At 37.8% G+C, this 21197-nt stretch overlaps 1 protein-coding gene across 4 annotated transcripts in view; it reads left to right on the top strand.

Annotated features, from left to right (window-relative positions):
* LOC103480615 (uncharacterized) overlaps nt 1-21194 on the top strand; it is a 47927-nt gene extending 26733 nt beyond the window's left edge. For 3 of the 4 annotated variants that reach the window (XM_008435638.2, XM_008435636.2, XM_008435637.2), the window contains 34 exons: nt 550-693; nt 779-898; nt 2050-2088; nt 3173-3298; nt 3408-3534; nt 3829-3996; nt 4443-4477; nt 4639-4803; nt 5069-5203; nt 6051-6089; nt 6164-6304; nt 6912-6976; nt 7065-7088; nt 7217-7884; nt 8265-8293; nt 9518-9667; nt 9748-9870; nt 10055-10093; nt 10223-10354; nt 10430-10556; nt 11177-11347; nt 11878-11912; nt 12113-12277; nt 12367-12501; nt 13204-13242; nt 13334-13474; nt 14207-14295; nt 14383-14406; nt 15228-15675; nt 17359-18400; nt 18486-18557; nt 19580-19681; nt 20518-20627; nt 20718-21194. In XM_008435638.2, coding sequence (XP_008433860.2) covers nt 550-693; nt 779-898; nt 2050-2088; nt 3173-3298; nt 3408-3534; nt 3829-3996; nt 4443-4477; nt 4639-4803; nt 5069-5203; nt 6051-6089; nt 6164-6304; nt 6912-6976; nt 7065-7088; nt 7217-7884; nt 8265-8293; nt 9518-9667; nt 9748-9870; nt 10055-10093; nt 10223-10354; nt 10430-10556; nt 11177-11347; nt 11878-11912; nt 12113-12277; nt 12367-12501; nt 13204-13242; nt 13334-13474; nt 14207-14295; nt 14383-14406; nt 15228-15675; nt 17359-18400; nt 18486-18557; nt 19580-19681; nt 20518-20627; nt 20718-20774 — 5226 coding nt within the window. In that variant the 3' untranslated portion in view covers nt 20775-21194. The remainder of the gene's footprint in view (nt 1-549; nt 694-778; nt 899-2049; nt 2089-3172; nt 3299-3407; nt 3535-3828; nt 3997-4442; nt 4478-4638; nt 4804-5068; nt 5204-6050; nt 6090-6163; nt 6305-6911; nt 6977-7064; nt 7089-7216; nt 7885-8264; nt 8294-9517; nt 9668-9747; nt 9871-10054; nt 10094-10222; nt 10355-10429; nt 10557-11176; nt 11348-11877; nt 11913-12112; nt 12278-12366; nt 12502-13203; nt 13243-13333; nt 13475-14206; nt 14296-14382; nt 14407-15227; nt 15676-17358; nt 18401-18485; nt 18558-19579; nt 19682-20517; nt 20628-20717) is intronic. The other variant, XM_081599810.1, reaches the window with a different exon arrangement.
* The last annotated feature ends 3 nt before the right edge of the window (nt 21195-21197 follow it).

Below are 21197 nucleotides of genomic sequence, written 5' to 3'. Positions count from 1 at the left end.
TTATATGCATTTATTTTTGCTTTTATTTTAATGTAGCTTATTTTTTTTCTATTTTTATGTATTTATAGAAACTTTTTCTTGTTTATTTTTCTTAAAATTATGACTTTAATCTTCTGAGATAAAATGTCAGATTTCTTTATTTTTTCCAGTGGCCCTAATGTTCTTCCATACCACCCCATTCCTAACAAATGTATTCCATTTTGAAAACATTCGAGTTATGGTTTTTCAAATGTTTTTAGTGGAACCGACATGTGCTGCTCCTGTAGAAGATATATTAAGTTTTGTTTGTTTTTTTTACCTTTGCCACATGTTTAACACATTTCTTTGTCCCTGTGTCTTTGAAACTCTCAGAAAACTTTAATATATATTTTCCTCTTCAGTTGTACATAAATCTATGTGGGAGTGCTCTTAAGATTTGTTTATTGTAAATGTACTGTCTAAGTGTTTGCTCATAAAACAGACTTGGAGGCATATTGACACTCTTACTTCCTTCCTTATGAACTGCTAACCAACTTTGTGCAACTGTTTCTCCCATTTGTTTTATTCTAGTCTAATTCAGTTTACACAAGGCTGCTGTTAATAACAAACCTGCCAAAATATCACGACGGCTGCTACACTGACAGCGACATCGCAGATCTGCTCGGATTTCAATGCACGGGAAGAAACATCTACGTGATTCCTCAGGCATGCATGGTGGGCCTGACTTTTTTTACTTTAACTCTGCGTAATCTTTACCCTGATTAATTGTTTTAATTGATTACATTTTTTTTTATTTCAGGCTTTCGTGCTCATGCCCAATCATCAAGCTGCGCAAGAAGCTTCCCAAAGAGAATCCTTAACTCTAAACGGACAGAAACTCTGCGTCCGGATTGTCGTCAGCAAGATTTTTATGGCTCCAGTAAGTAGGTTTAATGTAGTGAACCTTTATTATGGTTTAATTAATTATTATGTTCATTTGAATAGTTTGTGTGGCCCACTAAAAGGCAGTTTAATATATTTGCTGGAGAACTTCTTCCATAGCAGTAAGACCCAAATATACGGAACCCCATTCAAAGGAATTCAAAGGTGCTGAACTCATGAAATAAGAAACGATACACAAACTCCATTCTCTCCGGCTCACAGACAACCAGGAAGACATTTAATGCACATCTGCGGAATCACATATTACATTTTCATCGTCTCATTTGCATCATCTCAGAATCCAAAATGTCTTGTCTCCTGCTTCTGGCTTCGAGCATTTATACCGTTTCAGTCTGCTATTGTGTATTGGAACCCGTCTGACCAATGGCGTTCTGAATCTTGCTTCTGGCTCTGTTTTACATTGTGTGTGTGTTGGAAGTTTCGAGAATTCTGGGCCGACCTCGTGGAAGTTAAATCTGCTCCCTCAGAGGACCATTAGCCGAGTTGTTAGTGCTTATATGTCCACACAGAGACTCTGGCCGAGTCCCTTGCATGCAAGACACTTGCCAGGAATTTCTTGCACAACACCTTACTGGGCCAGACTGAACCAGCACATTCGACATAATACATTCCTTTTCAGTAAAACATATCTTAATGTGAATCCACATAACTTTCAACTATTAACATAATTATATTCCTCAACACCATAAGGGCCATAGGTGGAATTATTTTTGTTGCCTAGCAACAGCGTTACATTCCCACTCAGTACTTTTACGATCCATCAAAAATGCTAAAAGTCTTTCTGCTACAACAGTTGTGTCCAAAACTTCTTCATTTTGTGGCCTAAAATGTCGAGCTGAAGGGACTCACTGTTTTTTTTTTCCTTTCTAAATATAATTATAAATAAGATTCAACTTTTTTTTATTTTAGCAACAAGAACAGGACATGACTCATTCTTGCTTTATTTTGACAGTGTCTTAAATGGCTGCACTTAACACTGAATTTTAGAAAAAAAAACAAAAAACAACAGGATGTTTTTGGTCCCTATTACTAATAAAATTAAAAACAAAAACCTGGATGAAGACTTCAGAAACATAAACATGACAGAAACGTTCAAACAAACTGATGCTGAGTCTGTTCTTGTTTCAGTTTGAATTTTATAAATCTCTGATGGACCTGGTCGGATTTGTAAGTATCTACACCTTTCTTCATAAATGTAACTTTAAAAACTGTTTATTTACTGTTTAGTCAAAGTCTTGAAATACAAAAGTACATTTTTGAAAAGGACATTTAAAATTAAAAACTGACCTGATTTATTTTGTATGTCTGCAGTGAGTAATAATAAATCCCTTAAAATTTTGTTTCGCCTGTAATGTGTACGTATGTTGTACAATTCAACTGAAAAACGAACAAAAAGTTCCAAGAAAAAAACTATCGGAAATGTTATTTTTACTATTTTCTCCAGTTTTTTCAATGAGAGTATCAATAGTTAGAAATATCAATATATGTGAATAAATGCAGTTAGTGTGAGCAGTTTAGTGACATAAACCACATCTTTAAATGAGACATATTATGGACAAGTTTTTCAACTTCCATTTCTGCTACTTCTAAAAAACAACCCAAGAGCTTAATCACCCAGCTGTTTCTTGACAGTAAGTTGATGTTTTTGGTGTCTGGATTAAAAAAAAGCCATTTCATGAATTGGAAGGCAATTCATGAAATGGCTAGCAACCCCAGCGAAATCCCAGCCAGGTTACCTAGCAACCCCAGCAAAACTCCAGCCCTGTTACCTAGCAACCCAAGCAGAGCTCCAGCATGTTTTGTCAGCTGCTTTTACCGCTTTACTTGCTGCACAGTGACTGATTGTAAAGGGGAAATAAAAGTCCATAATTTACTGAATTTTTAAATAATGTTTGTTGGTCTCATTCAAAAACGATTTTTACTGGTGTTTTCATTTAAGACGGTGTTTCTCCATTCCAGTCCTCAGGCCCCCTGCCCTGCATGTTTTAGGTATTTCTCTTCTGCCACACCTGGATTGAATGTGTGGCTGATTGACAGACTTGTACAGTACCTGATGGTCATGCAGTCATCTGAATCAGCTGCTCTGGCATAGAGGCACATCTCAAACATGCAGAGCAGGAAGGCATGAGGACTGGAATTGGGAAGCATTGATTTAAGATAATTTCCTCAATGAATATAAAAAAATAAATAAATAAAATTAATAAACAGTTACACAAAATTTTTGCTTAAACATTTTCTTTTCCTTGAGCAGCCAGTCACTGACGATGGAACCAGAACCATCTACATCAAGAACATCTCACCGAGTGAGACCCGGGACCTCAGGGAGACGCTGCGAAAAATCAGACATGTTACAAACTACCTTCCTCTGCTCAACAAGGTTGGAGCAAACACACTCCTCCTACAAACACATTTGTTAAAGTAAAATGCATTCAGTCTGACTCCGCAGTGTGGCGTTTTTATTTATTTTTATTTATTTCATTTTTCAGGTGTTTATAGAGTTCGAGTCCGGCCGCGATGCTGATCGGATCGGAGTTTGGTACAGCCTCCTGAAGCGCTGCCCTGCTCATAACGTCTACAGGATGAAACTGCCCCGAAGCACCAGCACATCTCTGCGTAAGGCTCAAATATTCTTATTTACTTATTTGTTTTAAATTTCAGGAAATCCTTGTTAATGTTTGGACAGTGGAGAAATTATTACAGTGACAATAATGTGGAACATGTATAGATGGAAGAGTCTAACTGTGGAAAAGTGTCACAATTTATTGTTTACAAATAAACAAAAATGAGGCAGAAAAAAGTTGCATAAATTATATAACCATAGCAACGATTCAGTGGCTGAATATTTAAACCAGACGTGTTGCTGTTTACTTTAAGTCACATTGTCGCCTTAACTTGTTTCTCCTGCAGCACCCAAGATGGCTCCAAACGCTCTGCCAGATGCCAACATCGTCAACGGGGTGGTTGCCCCGGCAACAAGCTGCGGTGTTCCACAGGGCAGCTCGCCACCATTTTCAGTTACCTTGACAACCGCGCCTTATGTCTTCCCGACCGAGTCTCCTTGGTTCATCATCCCAAGTAAGGGGAAGTTAAGGATCAAAAGTATTCAACCTCTTTTTTTTTTAATTGGCTTTTAAAACTCAATCATGATCAACAAAATTGGCTTTTATGACGAACAAAAAATGCTGCAAATAAAAATCCTTTGTCAGCGAAATCTTATTTCTACAAAGTAAAAATATCACACAAATATTGACCCCTTTTAAAGTGAAAGATTAATCTACTAAATGAAGGGGGTGGATATGGAGTCACTTATTTTATCTTCCATTTTATTTTTATTCATCATTGTTTTGTAGAAATTAATGTCAAGGGTTTTTTTTTTTTTTTTTTTTTTTGGTCAAAAAAAAAATTTGTTGTTTATGACTGATTTAGGGTAAAACCTAAAAAGAGGTGAATAGTTTTTATAGGCACTGTAAGAAAACACTTAGTATTTCTGAAAAGTGACTCTTGCGTTTTTGCCGTTTTAGATTTTACAACAATCACAACCAAGAAGAACTTGTGGGTAAGCATTTTCATTGACCTTTTTTTATATTTTACATCCCAAAAAGTCAGGTTTAAGAAAAATACATGTGTATATATTCTTTATTCAGCTATGACAAGCAAATTTCTCCTGTAAAATCTCAATGTGTCATGAAAATAATGTTGTGTTTCTGACCCCTGCAGACACCTGCCAGTAAGGGCCCTGGGGCCTCCGTCATCATGCTGACGGGTTTACCTGAAGGAAACTACAAACACGAAGACGTCGCCAAGCTGGTGTGGAAATATTTCCCCAAGCAGAACCTTCGGACCCTCTACTACAACATCGTGGTCCTCCCTCTGCAGAGGAGGGTGAGAAATCGGACTCTGCTGTTCCTCCATTACGGCGCTTCTCCAGCCTTCTCAGGATCACTAAACCCAATTAACAGACACTAACATGGAATTTCCCCCGATAATGCAATGTCTTAATAAAAGGCTGTCGAAACAAACTCAGTTTCATTTTGGTCCATGTCAAAAATAGACCCGAAATAAAAAATCCACTAAATATAAAAAATTTGAGAATAACTGCTCCATTACTATAAATGCGTTTTGACTTTATGCTTTCATTGTACTTTAGGCTTTTGTTTTCTTCACCGACTGGACGTCGTGCTACAGTTTTGTTGAAGATTTCTTCAAAAGTCCGGCTTCCATCAAGGACTCCAAGTTGTTCATCCACCAGGTTTTACAGGAAATGCTTTCTGGCCACACTGAGGTAAATCTGCCCCTGGGTTCTCCTGATTAAAGCTAGGACTGGACAATAAATATATAACAATATATACTGCGATAGACACATGATCAATATCAATAGAAAATCCAATCATTTCACTGAACTCCAATCCAGAACCGCACAGATTTCTGCGGCATTTAGCCAGAAGAAAGACTTTAGCTAAGCTGGGATAGTGGAATCCACTAACTCACTCACTCTGTGGTTACCTAGCAACTCACTCACTCTGTGGTTACCTAGCAACTCACTCCTTCTGTGGTTACTTAGCAACGACCTGCTGAGTAACTGCCACTGCAGCAGTTTAATGTTTCACCATTGATCCATATAACTCCTTGAAAATAAACAGCAGCAATGAGGAGTGAAAGCTGTGGATAAAACCATCAGTTTGGCAGCATTTATGATATTTATCTACTGAGTTTTCAGGCCTTTATTATTTTTACTATCAATCAATCAATCAAATTTTATTTGTATAGAACATTTCAGCAGCAAGGCATTTCAAAGTGCTTTACATAATTAAAATAAAAATGGCATGTGACTACTAAAGTATTGGACTGGAAATCGGCAAATGCTGCATCTTTGATTTTGAACTGTATTGGAATAGAACATATTTCTGGCTGGAAGCTGTAATAATCAAGATGAACACAAACATTTGGAATATGTTGCTCTGTGTGTAAGGACTATATTAGATCCCTTTTGAATGAACTTTTCAATGATATAGTGCATCTGTATTGGACATTATATATATATATATATATATATATATATATATATATATGCATCATGCTATGTATGAAAATGAAACGTAAACAGTTTTTGTTTTGATCGTTTTTTGCAGGGGGTCATGTACAGAAATATGATGAAATGGAGCAACGCTGTGAGTCTCTCTTCCCTCATCAACGGTCTCCTTCTTTCGATCCCGTTTTTAACGAACCGTCTGTGGTTTTCCAGCACGTTCCGGAGCTCGAGGGTCTGGAGGAGCGGCTGGTCGTCGTGGTGATGGCCGACATTTCTGTGTACCTCATCATCCAAGTCTTGAAGAAGGTGGAGTCCATCGCGCCGATCGTCAGCTTTCTGCCGCTCGCCAAACGGGTACGACGACGCAAAAACGCCTCCACTGACCTTTGATAATGTTTATCAATCGATCAATCAGTCAATCAAGTTTATTTACAAGGCAGGTGAAAGTGCTTTACTTTGTGAAAACATAAAAAAAAAACCTAATCATAATCATCATTTAGTCGACAGTCAACAAAAACAAGTAGCAGACATTGCATTTTGTCAAGTTAAAACAATAAACATCAAACATATTGATCGATGTTTTACTGATTATGTTTCCAAAGGAACTTCAACCAGGTGGGTTTTATTCTAGATTTAAAGAAACTCAGTGTTTCGGCTGTTTCGCAGTTTTCTGAAAGTTTGTTTCATTTTTTATTTTATTTTTTTTTTGTGAATAGAAGCTGAATGCAGCTTCTCCATGTTTGGTTTTGGGCCGTTTGTTGTGTTATAAGTGCTTTTTTGCTCATTTTATAAATAAAACTTGTTTCCTGTTTTTATTTTTCATGTCTTAAACTTCTTTTCATTTTCTTTATCATCTTTTTATTTGAGACATGTAACATGACAATCTCTTCTCATCCTAAATCAAAGCCCTTCAAATAAACCGTTTCCTGTTTTAATGTGCATGAATGTGTTTCTGTCTCAGATTTGCATTGAGATGAAAGATTCAAGCAGCGTCACTAAAGTGCTGGAGAATACTGATAAAGATTGGTGCGTATTGTAGCAAAGGATTCACTTTATTTTTTACTGGTTTCATTCATCACTTCTAGTCTAAACTGTTTTGTTTTTCCCTGCACAGGCCAAACATCCAAAGCCTTGAATCGTGAGTATTTTATTTTTAACTGCGTTATCAGTGACTTACTGTAGCTGTTAAAACGTTTACATTTTGTTCATCTTTATTGAAGAATCTTTTTATTTAATTTTTTTTTTTACATCCTTGTTTAATTTCAGAGTGAAGAGCCTGAAGCAGCATCTCGACGAATCCGCTAAGACCACAGTAAACCTGGACCTGGACGGCGAACATGTTGGGACTAAAACTCCAGCTGTAAACAGTGAAGCACGGCTTCCTATTGCTGCTGCTTCTGTTGGAAAGACACAGCCTGGAGTCCAAGGACATGTCGGATATTCTGCAGAAACGCCCGGTGTTTTCTCAGCAGACAAAGAAAACGTATCGTCAGAAACGAAAGCGCCTCAAACCTGTGAGGAGGCTGTGGCTGAAACGGAAGCTAATATGGAAGAAAAGGCAGAAAAAGCTGAGGCAGAGAACAAAAACATGGCCTCCAGATGTACCGCTTCAGAAAAACAAATTGATATCTCTGAAAAGCTTCGAGAATCTGCAGAAAAGACGATGGAAACGAGAAGTGAAACAGTGACTGAAAAGAAGGAAGCGGCAGAAGCAGTTAAAGACGATCGGCCACAAGTTACTGACGATGCTAAACCAGCAGAGCTGAAGGAGACGGACCAAACGGAGGAGAACGAGGTCAAAGGTGCTGGTGAAGCCAAAGAAGTGAAACCTGGCGAAAATCCGCCATTAACAGAGAAAACAACAAACAATGAAACTTTGACTGGTCCGTCTCAGACCACAGTAAAAACCCAGCAACAGAAAGCAGAAACCTCAGGTACTTTTAGCTGCAACATTTGTTTATTAGAGTAAATCAAACTACTACTAAACTACTAAAGTTATTATTCAGAGGAGTTGCATCAATTTTATGTTTAAAAACTGCTTTTTCTTTGAGTCCGTAATTGATAAACTAAAGTTCTTAGAATCTTTTTTGATACATAAACAAAAATTTTTCTTAGCATATAAGGACCAGAAAGTTTCAGCTGTGACAACTGAAGTTGCTGCCACAAACTCACCTGATTCCCATTTAACTCCTGGAGAAACGATTGAAAATTCCCTGAACATGTCAACGATTTTCAGTTAGAACCGCAGAGCCCAGCGTTATCTGTTGAATCGTTCCAGTTCGGCTCTTTATTAATCTCTGGCTCTTGTTAACAGGCTGGCTCTCTGCGCGCAGCTCTCCAACAGTAAGTATGCTTAAGCTCTGCTCCTTATGAAATCCTTTTTAAAATACATTTTTAAAAACATGTTAGGGGTTTACATAAAAAAATTTAACATAATAGGCTTTGTTTGTTTCTTTCCTGTCTTTTCTGGTTGTTCATTTGCAGAAAAGCTGTTTTTTTGTTTTGTTTGTTTTTTTCATTCAGTTTGTGCTGATGTATTTGTGTTTGGGCTCTGTGTAGTTATCACCTCCATGACTTTATTGCCCTGATTCAAAACATACATCAGAAACTGATGGAATCATGTACAAACTTTAAAGCAAGTTCAGAAGTTAAATAGGGCTGGGAGATATGACTGAAAAATATATCACAATAAATGAGTTTTATATATTTTTAGTGTTAAATATCTGAAATACTGCCAAACTGAAGACGTGTTGTGGTTAGTTATGGGGGGAAATCTTGAGCTGCTGCCGTGCCAGTTACTCAGCAAGTCGTTGCTAGGTAACCAAGGAGTTGGAGAGTTGTTGCTAGGTAACCAGAGTGAGTGAGTGATTTGATTCCACCAACCTAGCTTAGCTAGCCTTGAGAGTTCAGTGAATATTGTCTACACAGAATATGAAATAATCCATCGGACGCATTATTTATATAGATCACGCGATTTACAGTACAGACCAAAAGTTTGGACACACCTACTCATTTAATGAGTTTCCTTTATTTTCATGACTATTGACATTGTAGATTCACACTGAAGGCATCAAAACTATGAATTAACACATGTGGAAATATGTACTAAACAAAAAAGTGTAAAGCAACTGAAAACATGCCTTATATTGTAGTTTCTTCAAAGTAGCAACCTTTTGCTGTGATTACTGCTTTGAACACGCTCTGCATTCTCTGGATGAGCTTCAAGAGGTAGTCGTACCTCGAGAGTGAAAATTCTCCAATCCAAGCTCATATTTCAAATGCGAAGCTTGAAAGAGAAGTCAAAATGATGCTAAACCATCCATCACTCATTTAGCTCAGACACCAAGAAAGTTGCTCCTGTAGACGATTCATGGCTATGAAATCAACTGATTTTGACTTTCCTGAATGAGTCTTCAAAAAATGACTTTTTTTGTATTTTTTTAACATTCTGAATGCAAAGGGGAAACTCAGTAACAGCTGTTAAATTGGTAATTAAGACGCTACGTATAATAATTCCTCCTAAATGTTAATTGCTGTAGTATAAAGTTTTTTATCGTTTGTCTCCAGTTGCGTTCTCTCTCAACGATTCTGGTGATCCAGAACCTGCCGGAGTTTGGTGACGGCTGCTACACAGAAGCTGAAGTCATCGCTCTGCTCCAGACGTTTGGCATTCGGTGTAACGATGACAAAATTTTCATCCTTCCTCCGTCTCATATAGTAAGTACCATTCTTACTTTATTTTCTCAACAGATTTTTTTTTTTCCTGTTAATAACTTTTGTGTTTGTTTTCCTGTCAGGCGTTTGTTGTGTTTCCAGATTTAGAGGCGGTGCAAAAACTGACGTCATCGAAGGAGGACATCCTCTTCAAAGGGTCCAAGCTCAAATTCGGTGTCATTAAACGCAAAGAACCATCGAATTTAGTAAGTTTGTCTGAAATTGTGCATTAGTGACATATTTCTAGCAATTTTTGAGTTGCGTTGATGTGCTTGAATCAAGAAAACGTTAAATCCCCATGATGTTACCGTCGACAATAATACAGTTTAGCTCAACAAACCTAACTATGTTTGCAGATGACATTCAGATTTTGACTTTGTTTCTTTCCAGTTTGGCGTTTATAAATTCTTGAGGAGTTTCACCAGATTTGTAAGCATCTCACGACACACTGACTCATTCCATTATCTCATACAGATAAAACCCAAAGAAAGTATCGGTTCACCACGACTCAAACATTTACGGCAGGAAACCAATCCTTTTGTTGATCTTCTCTAACAGCATCTGCAGAAAAACTGCATTTGGACAGAAGTGGTTTACATCCAGAACATCTCAGTAAATGAAGTCAAAGATCTCAGAGAAAAGTTGCAAGAGATTGGGAATGTCGCAAACTACCTGCCGCTGCTCAACAAGGTAAAAAACAAACACAAACACTCTCGATTGTAGATGTTTGTGTGAAAATGTGACATTCTGTTTTGGGCGTTTCAGGTTTTTGTTGAATTTCAAAGTTTTTTTGATGCTGATCGGATCGGAGTTTGGCACAGCTTCCTGAAGGATCGGCGCTCCTACAAAATATACAGGCTGGGGCTGCCGGTGTCAACCTACAAATCACAGCGTGAGTCTTACAACGCTGAAGAAGCCTCCTTGTGAGACAACATAAACCATTAACTAATGTGCTCATTGTGTAAAGGTTACTGAAAGTCAAAGAAATTGGAGGAAATTGGTAAGATATCTTTAAAAAGGTGGAACGGCTCCATCAGTTCCATGGGCAAGCGGCAACTTGATTAGTGAAGTGTATTAATGGGGGTCAGAGATGGTGGATTTGAATATCATGAAGAACTTTAAATCAGCAATTCCATTCAAAAAGTAAAAATTGTATATTATAGTCATTCGTTAACAGACTGAGTATGTAACGAATAAATATATAATATATAAATGTACAAGTTAAACTTTTTCCATGATATTCTAATTTTTAGACCAGCCTCTGTATCTGTTTGTATATATGTATGTATATATACATATATATGTGTATATACAGTATATATATATATATTTTATTTTATTTTTTCTCACAATCTGAGGTTAAGTCAGACCAAACATTTCTTGTTGTTGTTTAGCTAGAATTACCTAAATAATATCTGTTTGCTAAATGCCAGAAAGCTTGGTGAGAAAATATTTTATTTTTTTTACATTTATTTGAAGATGCTTTAGATGAATTTTTTTTTCTCCCTGCAGCACCAATACGTGCAAAACAGGCATTGCCAGACGAGAGCCTTTGTGTGGCGAACGCAGCCGTCCCAAAACCAAAAGCAATCATCCCTATTGGTTCTGGGGCACCATTTTGGGTTACCATGACAACTAGACCTTTTTTGTTCCCTACTGCATCACCTTGGTTCAACGTCCCAGGTGAGCTAAACTCAGAGAAATTTAACGCATCTCAGAGCAATGTGACTTCTTCTCTGATCTGATCACTAAATGTCGGCTTTGTTTTTGCTGAGTTTTATAGAAACATACAGAGAATTATTACATTCTTATTGCTTCTTATCAGCATCGCAGCGTAGCTAACCTGGCTAAATAGAAAAAGAAGTTTTCAAATGAGGATTTATTCATGAAGCAGGGAATGAAACTATCCAACAAAACCTGATTCTTTATTAATTCCTGATGGTGCCACTGTCGGCAGGACAACGGCTGAATCTCTCTTGTTTACAGAATTTATTTAATTAAACCACATTCAGTAAGAAACTTCAGCTAAAAAGATAACTGGGTTTGGATCTGCAAAATGAGAGCAAACTAAAGTTAGTTCTAAAGTTAGTTCATCAGTCTGATTTGGGAAACTCATGCAAATGGACATTTTTTAAAAATTATCTTTTACGTTTCTCTGCAGGTTGAGTTTGTATGTTTCACTTTGTAATGTTTTTTTTTTTTTTTACTCCCAGCTTTTTGGGAAAAGTCTACAATGAAAGGGATAAAGGTAAGAGTTTTTTTTCTGTTCACGAGATTTCCATACAGTCTGCACTAAGTTATTCTGTTGTTTTGCTCCATTTGGTTTTGTTCATTTTAAACAGCTTTTAAAAAAAAAAGTTTCATCTGCAGCAGTTTCTGTTCTTGTAGTTGTTTTTATTTATTCATTTATTTTTTGAATAATTAACTTTTCTATCTTGATCCCTGTAGAAATGTATGTCGAAAGGTTCCAAGGAGCCCAAAGTCATGTTGACCGGTTTGTCAAATGAAACCTACACACACAAGAACGTAGCGGCGCTGGTGTGGAAATACTTTGATGTGCAGAATCGTCACGCACTCTTCTACAATGTGATGGTTTTACCGCTACAGAAGAGGGTAAAGAAATACTGATGTTTGTCTGGAACATTTCTGACTCGTGGAAAATGGTTCTGATGTGACTCTCTTCTCATTTTTTCCACCTCTAGGCGTTCGTCTGCTTTCAGAGCTGGCGTGCTTGCTTCACCTTTTTTGAAGATCACTTCGTAAAGCCAATTACCTTCAAAGGCTCCACTGTCTACGCCTATTTGTTGCGGAGCGATCTCCCCATTCCAGATGACGAGGTATTAAAACTTAGAGGTCCCACAGATCATTTGATATGCCACCCCAGTGTTTGGCACATTTCACATTTTTTTGTTTATTTATTTTTGCTATCCTTGAGCATGTTTATTGCACTTAGCTTTCCCTAAATCAATTTTCCCAGATAAATTCTAAAGTGTTTATTTACTTGGTTGTTTTGTAATCTTTCAGTTTAATAAAGTTCGACTTCTGGGAAGTTTTTATCATTAGCTGTTAATAATTTTATGCTAAGTTTATGCTCTTATTTTGAAGCAGATGAAGACTACTCCCCCCCCCCCGACACACACACACACACCATTATCTGTATTTGATGCAAGAAACATACAGAAACAAAATAAAATACCGAGACTGGATAACAAGATATAAACATAAATACAATATCTAAGGGAAAACATTTAAATTATAATGTCAAAATTCAATTGGTGCTCTTTCAAAGGCAGATATAATTTGAAAACAAGTTGGCGCTTTAGCATTAGCTTCTGCCAAATACCGCACTGGTTTGGTGCTTTTGTGCTGGTGGTTACAGCTTCTGACTATTTTTGTAAGCGCCATATTCGAAGTATTTACAATGACAAGTCGTTTAGTTTTAAGTAGCAGCTTTTGTTTACGACACAATTATAATCACACTTCTAGTCATTCCTGCTTTTTGTTGATGTTCACTTTGTGTTCTTGCTATGTTTTTACAGGTGACCTTGTACAAAACTCTGATGAAACGGAGCAACACAGTGAGCGATTTTTATCACCTTCTTTCATCAGTGTACGGTTCCAAATCAGCTACTTGTGGAAAAGCAAGATGTTGCTTTTTTTTTTTCCCAGCCTGTCCCAGAACCAGAGGGCTTGGAGGAGCGGCTGCTCTGCATTGAGGTTTCAGTGTTTGACAAGTGCATCGTCATGACGGTCATGAATGAGGTGGCGAACATCGCTACGTTTACCAACTTCCTGCCGCTCGCTGACCGGGTACGGCATGTGCCTGATCTGAGTTTTACCTCAAAGTTGCGATAATATGCAAAACAAACTTGTGGCAAGACACGAAGAAAGTCGCAATAACACAGGAATAGTCATAATGTTACAGTAAAGTCAGAATAAAAACAGAAGTTATGAGAATGAAGTAAAAATTTTGTGGAAAAAAGTCAAATTAAGGAATGTGATCAAGTTATACTTGGCAGGAATTTTTTATTTTACTTTGATGCTGATGTGTTAAAAGATTATTAGTGGTAGGACTGAAACTGTTGTGCAAATGAATTTGTCTAGTTCAAAAGAAGAACCAGATGTTCTTACTGAGTTGATCATTTCATACCTTGAAGGGTTTTTTTGTGATTTAAAAGAACTTTTGTTCTCATAATTTTACAACCTCCTTCTGGTAATATTGCGTCTCTATTTTAATGCCATGACTTTGTTCTCATAATTAAGACAACTTTCAGGTTTCCAGTTTCGCTGATAGATGGCTCATCCCGGTCGGACAATTTCTTGAGTTTTCTCTATTAGAACTGTTACATCTTTCGTCTCAATTTACTTCATTATTGTCAAAAATCAATCTAAAAAATTAAATGTAAATAATATATTTAGTTACACTTTTTCTTTCTCGAAGAAAGTGCTTTGATCACTTTATACTAAAAACATAAACCGCAAACCTATACACATTATGGTCATCTTTCATTTGTTAATTTGTCCATGATTGTCTTTTAACAGATTTACATTGAGATGACAACATCCAGCGGAGTAACAAAGGTGGTGGAGAACTTGCTGCTACCAAAATTGTGTGAAACATGTGACAGTTGGTAAGTTCAGGAGTTTCGCTCATGGCAGTCAGGTCTTAGACCAAACCTCCCTCCTCCTGAAAGTAGCTTCTCTTTCTCATTATGCAGGAAGCAAGTTGGACCCATTGAGCCGTAAGTATTTCATTTCCTGTAATTTAGATCAAGGTTAATAAACTTTTTGGATGTTATGGCTCTGGAGTTATTTTTAGTGTCTTTCTCCTGACTGATACGTTTATATAGTGAGATTGTTTTGATCTTTTGGAACTTCTTGGCAAAAAAAGCAAGAAGGACGTGAAGGAGCAAATATTAAGAAAGTCCCCCGAGGAAAACTGTAGCTTTATGTGAAGTTAATCAGACTCCATGTAGGTGATTTTAAAGTGTAGCTATGAAAGCAAAACCCGCCAAGAGACACTGAGGGGCGTGGCCAAGTGTGGAGATGTGCAGAGGGGTCAGGGCAGTTAGTTAGCATGGTCACTGATGAGTCTTTTTCCTGTGATGGTAAGTCGTTTCTTTGCTAGGAGCTCATGAGGTTGATTGTTGGCGCTAAGACCCGCCTTCTGGCTCTGATTGGTTGTTTTTGGTCAGGATTTTTGCATCTCTTCAGACTGCACTAGCAGCTTTTCACATATTATCTGTCTCATATTAAACTGTCACTGCATAGAGACAGTTTTAACAAACTTGTAAAAAAAGTTTAAAAACAACCTAATTCATTATAAAAGTTACATGCCAGATTTAAACAGTTTCAGTGAAAAAAAACACCTGATTTGGTTACTAATTGAAACCCTTTAAGATCAAACGCATAAAACAGTTGCAGTGTTTTGATTAGTCTGAAAAGTGATTGTTTAATTTTTCTACATCACAATTGGATTGTATTTTATAGAAATGAACATTGCGTATGTTTTTTTTTTTGTTTTTTCTGTGACTAAGACAGTTTTTCCTGATGTCTCTTTCAGTGTAAAGAGCAGGAAACTTCGCCTTCTGGGTTACCAAGACATCCCAGTACACCTGGAACTGGACCCAGAGGAAAACCACACCGAGCCCAGTGCTGTGAAAACTCCAGAACCGCCTCTTGATAAGAAGACGACACTCTCCAGAACCCCAGGTTCTGCCGAGCCCGTTCCCTCTGCTGAACCTGCCGCAGGATCAGGTGATGCAGCGACTCAGGAGAAACGTGAAGCCAAGAAAACGACCGACTCCGCAGCTGCTGTGCCCGACGTGGAGAAGGCATTCGGAAAAGAAGCAGATTCAACAAACTGCTCTGAGCCGGAAACCACAAGTCTGGACCAGTCAAAGGAGGAAAATGAAGAGCTTCCTAAAATGGATATGAAGAGTTTTAATGTGATTAAATCTCTGGTTCTTCAGTTCAAACTCCAACAAAGAAGCTCCACACAAAGACAACAGGTGACTTTTTGTTATTTATACAAGTTAAGTTTCTTCTTCTCACTCCATTTCAAACTAAATGTTTTTTTTATCATTATTTAATCTACTTAGGTTTATTTAATAGCAAACCCATGCTTGTTCTATAGTGATTATAGCTTGAGTTACAATGCATCTAAAAAGTTAAATTTAGTTATTTATTTTGAACAAAAAGGAAAAAAAAGATCTTGCCCATTGACACGCAATTTTACATTATTCATTGATCAAACAGCAGCAGGCAGAAGACACGAGATCTTATAATTTCCTGCTCCTGTCCTATTCAAAACCTACAAACATTTAAATCTGCCCACTCCAAATAAACTCTTAAATTATTCCCACATTGAATGGCACTTCAATCTCACATTCTCATCCTTAAGTGTACAAATATTTTAAACCATTTTTAATATCATCAAAAGCATTTTTGGTCTTTGAGACACCCATCCTACTGAACAGTGGTTCCCAAACGTTTTCTCCTGGGCCCCCCCTAGAAATAGCTGTCCTGTTGGGGGAAGGGATTGATTTTTTGGGGACAAAATGAATGTACATATCTGAACTTAGTTGAACAGAGTTGGTCATTCTAAGGAAAAAATCCAGCACATACAGCGTTCATGTTTTTTCCCCGCCCCACAGTTTGGGAACCTCTGCTATCCAACATATTTCCCAATGATAACAGTTATTTAAAATAATGCAACATAAACAGTGTGCTACTATCCATCCATCCATTTTCTTTCACCCTTGTCCCTCAGTGGGGTCAGGAGGTGCTGGTGCCCATCTCCAGCTAACGTTCCGGGCGAGAGGTGGGGTCACCCTGGACAGGTCACCAGTCTGTCGTAGGGCAACACAGAGACACACAGGACACACAACCATGCACACACACACTCACACCTAGGGACAATTTAGAGAGACCAATTAATCTGACAGTCATGTTTTTGGACTGTGGGAGGAAACCGGAGAACCCGGAGAAAACCCACGCATGCACAGGGAGAACATGCAAACTCCATGCAGAAAGACCGGGGCCAGGAATCGAACCCAGAACCTTCGTGCTGCAAGGCAACAGCTCTACCAACTGCGCCACTGTGCAGCCTAGTGTGCTATTATTTATGTCTAAATGCAGTATTACATATCTAAAAAATAATTGGATGACTCCTTGTCCTTACTGTGTGTACATTTATTATAACTATAATATACAATTTAAATATTGTAGCTTTTTTTTGTTCTGTTTTTTACCTATAATATACACATTTCTTTTTACATGTCTCAAAATAAAGCAATAAGCTAGACAATTAAAGAAAAACTAATGATTTTTAATATAAGTAAAACAGTACTTTTTTTAATTGACTATAACTTTTTATATTTAAAAAATTGCTGTTTTGCGTTCAAACATCTACATTTCATTTGAACTATTGCTAACTCACTGCTACAGCTAGCTTGCTAACTAGCTAGCATTTTTGTGTCCATCACAGGCAAGTCCAAATTTATCGCCAGTTGGCTTGATAAAGTTTGTACATTAAATTTCATTCATAATAATCTTAAAAAGTTTTAAATTTGAGCTTGAAATCCTGGAAATGCCTTGACTGGTTTCAACCTGGTGGCTTTTGAATAACGTGAAAGATATTTTCTCAGTTGCTCACTGTTGTTGTTGATCATAACGTGTCTGTATCAAAACAGAGTCCTGAAAAGAGCAGCGAGGAGCAGAGCTCAGACGAGACCTCGACGCCGTCCGCTAAAAACAAGCGCTCACCACCTTCATCACCTTCATCCAAATCTAAAAAAATCAGACTTTCACCCAAACCCTCTACTTCTTCAGATTCAGAGACTCGGGGAGTTCTTTCAGCATCTCCAGATGTCAGGATGTCACAGGAAGAAGAGAGTGCAATGGTCAAATCTGACCGTAAGGAGGGAAAAGCAGAACCAGAGACCTCACCAGATGGAGCAAACTTTGACTTAACCAACCAAAACCAGAGTCCAGAGGCAATTTCTGCAGATAAAACACTCGGAGAGATGACCAAAAGGGAGACACAAAAAGATGAAAATGGCAAAAGCAAAGAGGACAGGGTAGATGAAAGTTATGAAGAAACAAATAAAGAATCTGAGATTAGTCACAACGTAGATCAGGAAGGCATTGAGGGTAAAGAGACGAACTGTGATAAGGAGAGCGCCACTGATGACCTTGAAGCTTCTGAGAAAGACGAACATCAGAAGGTCGAAGACGCAGGTTTGACTGTAAAACCGAACAAAAAAACCAGCGTTTCTGTGTCTGAAGAGAGAGAAAATTCACCAGATAAACCATCTGAAACTCAAACAAAGGACAGCAGTGGAGAGACAGATATGGGGAAAGAAGATAAAGACTCAGTTGAGGATCAATCTGTCACTTACACCTCAGCTAGAAGATCTATTAAAACTATAAAACAAGATAAAGTAGATGCTAATGAACCAACTGTCACAACAAGATCTACCAGAGAAAAGAAAATAACTGCAGTAGAAGGAAAAGAAGACCAAACTCCAACAAGAAGAAGGAACGATGCCCACGATTCACAGGAACAAACCAACAGTGAAGAAACATCTTCTGGAGATGTCTCACCAATAACCCGTGAGCTGGAGCCATCATCAGAAATCTCAGCCAGCGTCACAGACACTGAAGACCAGGAACAAGAAGCCACAACCACCAGGAGGCGCAATCGAGCCAAGAACACGGCAGGGACGACTCCTGGTGAGACGGACGGATTTCAGTCTCTTATTCTGACACCAGAACAGCAAAACACGAGAAAACCCGGCTAATTTATCGTCTGTTTCAGTGAGGAAATCCACCAGAGGGATGAAGTCTGAATCTCCTGGTGGGCAGGAGGACAGAAAAGAAGACGCTAAAGGTAAAAAAAGAGAAAATATTTACCACGTGCTTCAATAAATGTTACAGAGGTAGTTTGTGCTTTATCAGCTGAACAATAGAAAATTCATAAACACCTATTACGTGGTTGCTGTAACTAGACTGGATGGCGCCTATTAGCCGCTTTTGACACTTTTCAACGACGTCACTCAATCATTGGAGGCGTCATGATGGATCGGGAGTATTGACCATAACGACTGAAATTGTTTTTCAAAGTTTCCGTCAGTTTATTCGTGGCCTTCTTCTTGTTCGAGTCAAGCTAATTTGTCTGTGAAAGTTGCACACCTGGAATTGGGCTCATGGACGGCGATATTTGCAGAAGCCTGAAACGGCTAGCTTAGAAACCGACCCGAACCTCCTCTCTCCGGGTGTGTTGAACAAATTACCGACTCTGACTGAATTCGCACCACATGACTTATGTCACTGTGTTATAAACAGCTTTTCCCTTTACACCGGAGCAGCCTTAAAAATGAACAAAAGACGAGATGCTAACCAGTTTTTACCCATACATGCTAGGCTACATGACGGCGCGGCATTGTCTCCATGGTTACCAATGGTTAGATACGGTACCTTCTCCATAATACGATATTTGATGTCTTTCTAATCATACTTATAAAGTTTATGAACATTAATTTCTTACCTGCAAATCCCTGATTACACCGAGGGCTGACAGTCAATATGATTAACGGATGCTTGTCATTGTATTTAATAAAATTACAAGTTTGGTTTCGCAGCCGACCACGCGGCCACGTCCGTTGCCATGGCAACCTGCTGACCACGGCTCAGGATTGCCTACTGAGCTTGAGATTATGTTCAAGTGCGTCAGTAACAGCCATACCGAAAACAACAACAAAAACAGAAGAAGAACGCAAACATTTTCCACACAAACAGAATTATTTTCTAATTAAGTTGGTGAACGGCCACCAGCAGAAACATAAAACAACCGCTTTTAATAGTTTTTATTATATAACACTATTATTATGTTAATCAGTCCTTTCTTTTCAGTCCCTAGTAAACGGAAGATGGAGATTTCCGGACCTGAATCAAAGAAATCTTGTGTCGACTCAAACATCAAACTTCCTCCATTCAACCCTAATGAACCTTTAGGTGAGATACTCACAGTTTGTTACAACAATTGTTAATTAAACATTGCAAGACCTGGAACCAGGAAATGGTTGACATGGGCAAATCTCAAGTCACAATAGTGCAGTATTTGACAATCTATAGTATTCAATGAAAATACTTTATTAATCCCAAAGAAAAATGAAATGTTGTTGTAACTCATATGAATTCAAATTCTTCAAAGAGCTATTTTAGATATAGAAATATCCCACTGTTTTGAACTCAATTATTTTATATAGACTGTTCGGATACACTTGATTCACCCTTATGCCCACACCTGACATATGAATGAATTAATATATTTTAATAATCCCAGGGGGAAATTCACAATAGTATCTGCTTCATGAGTTCCTAATAGGCTGCATACTTTTTTGCTATTTGTTTTTACTATCTCTACATTGTGTTTCATTTCAATATCTTTACTTTACAAATACTATATACCAACATTTCTTTTGAGTATCACTAGAAGTACTAGAGGTGGTAGAGCCCAAAAATCTTACTCGATTAAGAGTAGCACTACTTCAACATAGTTTTACTCAAGTGACAGTAAAAAGTACAGAGTAGTAAATATACTCCTAAAACTAATTTTTTCTCAAAAAGGTTACTTAAATGTAACTGTATCTAGTTCTTACCCAACTCTGGGTGCAGACTAAGCAACACCAGAGGTTCTCGTACCACCGGGTCTGGTGTTAAAGTAGTTGTACCATTAATGTCCAGATTTCATAATAAATGTTCCGTTTACCTCAGTAATGGTCCGACACTGTGAAGTTTGATTAATTACTCGTTATTCACACATTAATCTCGTCTGTTCTTCTCTTCAGGGAAGGAGTTTGTGAGCCGTAAGTGGGGGTATTTCTGTAACCTGTGTTGTGTTTCCTACCTGAAGGGGGACCAGCACTGCAAAACCCAAACCCACTACGACAACCTGCAGGTTCACATAAGGACACATTAGAACCAATCCACTGTGGCATCTTTGTGGCTCCTGCTTGGTTTTTATGTTTGTTTCTCTTTCACTTCTCAGAGATACTACCAGAAGCGGGAGAAGCTGAAGCCTTCAACAATACTGAACCAAACCTGAGGGATATCTTCCTGTTTGATCGGCTTGTTGGTTTTTGATGAAGAATGTGAAGCTGTTACTGCTGATGCTGTTATTACTTGAACATTTTGTTTGCATTCTCTGTGTTTTACTGAAACACCTTTTCTTAGTATTTTTAATGGTTGTCAGAGTTAATATAAGCAGTAATTTTCAAATTGGTTAACTGTAGATAACAGAAGGATTTTGTAATATTTTAAAGTAATTTTGAAGCATTGCTCTGGATTATCTAAAAGTTATTTTGAGGTAAAAGGACATTTCTGACAGGATTACTATTTTTTTGTAAGAAAATAATGTCTTTTGGGGAGATATGTTTTCCCCTTTTTCTTTGTCATGATGAACATTTTCTGGTTAAATCCAGAGTTCTATAAGTAAAATAAAATATAATTTTGCAATAAAACTCAATGT

The sequence above is a fragment of the Poecilia reticulata genome, chromosome 18, assembly GCF_904066995.2.
Source record: "Poecilia reticulata chromosome 18, P_reticulata-male-v2, whole genome shotgun sequence".
NCBI classification, from domain to species: Eukaryota; Metazoa; Chordata; class Actinopteri; order Cyprinodontiformes; family Poeciliidae; genus Poecilia; species Poecilia reticulata.
This window is presented reverse-complemented; position numbering and strand designations above follow the sequence as displayed.